Here is a 3,548-nt window from a genome sequence, read left to right on the forward strand (position 1 = left end):
TCCGAAGATCCTGTTAATACTTCAGCTTCAATTATGTTAGGTCGCAATCTTTTGATAATAAATCTAGTACCATTACAAAGACCCCATTTACTATTAAGATTTCTCAGTAGCACGATGATTGCGTCTACTTTCAATTTTAACTTATGACCCGGCATTCCCAAAGGAATAATACTATTAAGAAATTCGATGGGAAAATTTTCCTTTTCGGTATCATCCATTGAATCGATGGAATCATCACTCAAATAGGTGTGAAAATCTCCATTGAGTATATCCAAAATTTCATTTAATTTATGAACACGCTCATTTTTAGGACAAAGAATCACATGCTTAGATATATTTTTATTTTCTATAGATATACTATTTCCAAAGGTAGCTTCAATAATAGATCAGTTACAAATCACTTCACAGGGGATTTCAATAATATCCATTCCAAGAACTTGTATGTGTCGTGCATGCGCGAGTCATCGTTCGTTTTTAAACGAGTGTCCAGGTGCACAAATTCATGCACTGAGAGGAAATTAATTAGAAGAAATACTTTAATATCACTATTTGCCCTTTCTTTGTAGTAGGAGTGTCAACCAGATTCACGATCGACAATGACAGATCGAAACCCATGTGTACGATTGGTGCCAGCGAGAGTTTTATTCTATATAATAAAAGCCTAATATGCTAAGTGTCGGGTCGACAGGTCAGCCATTCAACCAACCAAAGCGTAATATGCTAATGATATATGCTAAGGCTGCTCAACTGCTTGCTATGACGTGCACTGACCACCAGGGGGGCAGTTGACCAGTAGGTTAGCTTGCTGCTGGGGTCCAGCTGATTGGGACTGCATGGGACAGGCCCTGGAGCCCTCCCGCATCCCTCCCCAGCCCTGATCGTGCACCAGTGGGGTCCCTTGAACGAATTCATGGACCAGGCCTCTAATATATACAAACTTGCTTAATTAGACCTGCTTTCTGATGTAGCTAAATTTTTTCCAGCCCAGTGAAGCACCCCAACTTCTCTTCCAGGTAATTGTCAGGAACACAGCAGGAAATATCAACACGAAGCAGGTTATTATTGTAGATCACACAGGGAGAACGAAGGGTAAAATATTTAACGGCAGCCGTGTCGGACTGTATTCTGAGCAGTGAGAAAACCTGAAGTCATTGTCAAGGTCCACCATTCTTTTCAGTCGGGTCAAGTTTCTAAACTTTCTAAATCTCCATTTTCTGGCTAATGAAAAGAAAATAGGATTCAACTGAGTCTCCTATCTGCCTACTCCAGGACTTCTGTGAGGCACGGGAGAACGCTTCACAAACATTTGGTTAAATTGTAAAATGTCTGCACCTGGCCATAAAGCAAGTCATGTTCCTGAGCTGAAGAAACTGCAAGGAGGCTAGTCGCTAGAGAGAGGAAGCTGGGCGTTGCTATGTGATGTCATTACCCGGCACCCACAGCGACCCATTCCAGGCTAGGCTGGACTATGGGCAGCATTTTGCGCCATGGGGTCTTGGCAGCACTGTGATTCGGTGGGGTGTTGCCCCGGGGTGTGGTGGGGCCTGTGTCCTACTTGGGGGAAGCTGAGTGTTGATTTGTTGGCATCAACTCCTTGGTGCTATTTATTATATTTAAATGGCCAGTGTGAGTCATGGCAGCTCCTGCGTTGAGCATCTGCCCCCTGGTGGTCAGTGTGCAGCAGAGCAACCAGTCGGACAGACACTTAGCCTTTTATATAGAGAGAGACTAGAGGCCCAGTGCATGGATTTGTGCACCGGTGGAGTCCCTTGGCCTGGCCTGCAGACATCCCCCAAAGGGTTCTGGATTGCAAGAGGGCACAGGCTAGGCCAAGGGACTCCACTGGTGCACGATTGGGGCTGGAAGGGACTGCAGAAGGGTTCCAGGGTGTGTCCGGCTCATCTCACCTACTCCCAATCAACCAGACCCCAGCAGGAAGCTAACCTACCGGTCAGAGCGTCTGCCCCCTGGTCATCAGTGTGTGTCATAGTGACTGGTTGAACCAATGGTTGAACACTTAGCATATTAGGCTTTTAGTATATAGGACTAGAGGCCCAGTGCACAAAATCTGTACACTGTGTGGGACCAGGGGTCCTTCAGCCCAGCCTGCACCTCTCACAGTCCAGGACCCCTTGCTTCTTACCGCCCGCCTGCTAGCTGCTTACAGCTTGGCCGGCTGCTCTTTGGTGCTGTGGTGGGAGAGGTTCCTGCATCATTGTTGCGCTCTCCAGCCATGAGCCCAGCTTCTGGCTGAGCGGTGCTCTCCCTGTGGCAGCTCCTGCATCGAGTGTCTGGCCCCTGGTGGTCAGTGCGTATCATAGTGACTGGTCGATTTGCCGTTTGGTCGATTGGGTATTAGGGTTTAATTATATAGGATAGGAAAGTAAACAGGTATTCACCTACACTAAGTCCTTTATGACTGACTGTCAAATACATCTTGAGGTAATCCTCATGAGAAAAAAATGGGCGTCACGAACTTCACAGTGCCAGCAACACTGAGGAACCTATAAAACTATCTTTTCAAAGGAGAGTCCATCACAAGTATTTCAGCAGCACACTTCTATCCACTTGGTCCTGGCAACTAATATAGCGGCCATTTCTCCCCTACAAAATAGCCAACAAAATACCCATTTCCTATTAACATCTCTTAAAAGTGCTTACCTAGTTGCTTGCAGGTCTTTTCTGAACAATGCTTCCCCAAGTCAGGGAACTCCATGGGGAGAAAGTGTCCCGAACACCGAGGGCAGAGTGTAGCAGCACCTACGAGAACTAGAGCCGTCAGGAGGAGCGCAAAGGCGGCTGGGGCTGGCCACCGGGATTCGTAACTTGCAGCTAAAGAGAGCGGGCAGCTATGCTCTGTAGGGACCGTTACTAAATGTCCCCGTCAGCCGGGGCCCTTTGGGGACGAAAGCTTCACAAATTCTTTTCTTTCAACAAAGAGAAAAATGGGGAGTGAGGGGGGGACACAAGTACCAGCTCATTTGGAATCAAGCCCATTGAGATGCGGTTTTTCAGTCCTTTCCCTTCCTGCCTTGTGGAGCTCACCCCAATTCAGGATTTCAGCGAAACCAAAGTTTGACTGGTGTGGACAGGGCTTCCCATTTTCAATCTAGCGGCTGCCAGTGGAAGTTGCAGCCCCGGTGGCGCTTAGGGCATAATTAATTCCTTCCACTGGATACACTTGTGGACATAAACAAACCTCTGTTACCAGGTGCTAAGTCACAAGGTGACGACTTCCCCTCGCTGCTCTCCGACACCCCCTTATGCATCGGGTTTTACTTAGAACTTGTTCCTTAACGACAATCTGGGGCTCCTCAGGGAGGCGGCAAGCTGTTGACTCACCGTGGAAAACGGAGACAACTGGAGAAGCCACTGCGCCTCCCCAGGCGCCCTCGGGACCGGTCTCCGCCTGGTCTGAGAACTCTCGTCCCTCCCAGAGCTCCAACCCTGACGGCCTTCGGGACCGTCCCTCCCGCGCCCTCCGCTCCCGGGAGCGTCTCCTCTGCTGCCCCCTCGCGTCGGTGCAGGGTCGCTCCCTCCAAAGAGCC

General features: G+C 48.8%; 1 protein-coding gene across 3 annotated transcripts in view; it reads right to left on the minus strand.

Annotated features, from left to right (window-relative positions):
- ZFAND2A (zinc finger, AN1-type domain 2A) overlaps positions 1-3,512 on the minus strand; it is a 9,508-nt gene extending 5,996 nt beyond the window's left edge. Inside the window, exons 1-2 of one of the 3 annotated variants that reach the window (XM_015564985.1) lie at positions 3,343-3,512; positions 2,662-2,760 (exon numbers count right to left, since the gene is read on the minus strand). In XM_015564985.1, the coding sequence (XP_015420471.1) occupies positions 2,662-2,716 (55 nt within the window). In that variant the 5' untranslated portion in view covers positions 2,717-2,760; positions 3,343-3,512. The remainder of the gene's footprint in view (positions 1-2,661; positions 2,761-3,342) is intronic. The other 2 variants (XM_015564986.1, XM_015564984.1) reach the window with 2 other exon arrangements.
- Between the last annotated feature and the right edge of the window lie 36 nt (positions 3,513-3,548).

Source organism: Myotis davidii, unplaced genomic scaffold (assembly GCF_000327345.1).
Source record: "Myotis davidii unplaced genomic scaffold, ASM32734v1 scaffold1320, whole genome shotgun sequence".
NCBI classification, from domain to species: domain Eukaryota; kingdom Metazoa; phylum Chordata; class Mammalia; order Chiroptera; family Vespertilionidae; genus Myotis; species Myotis davidii.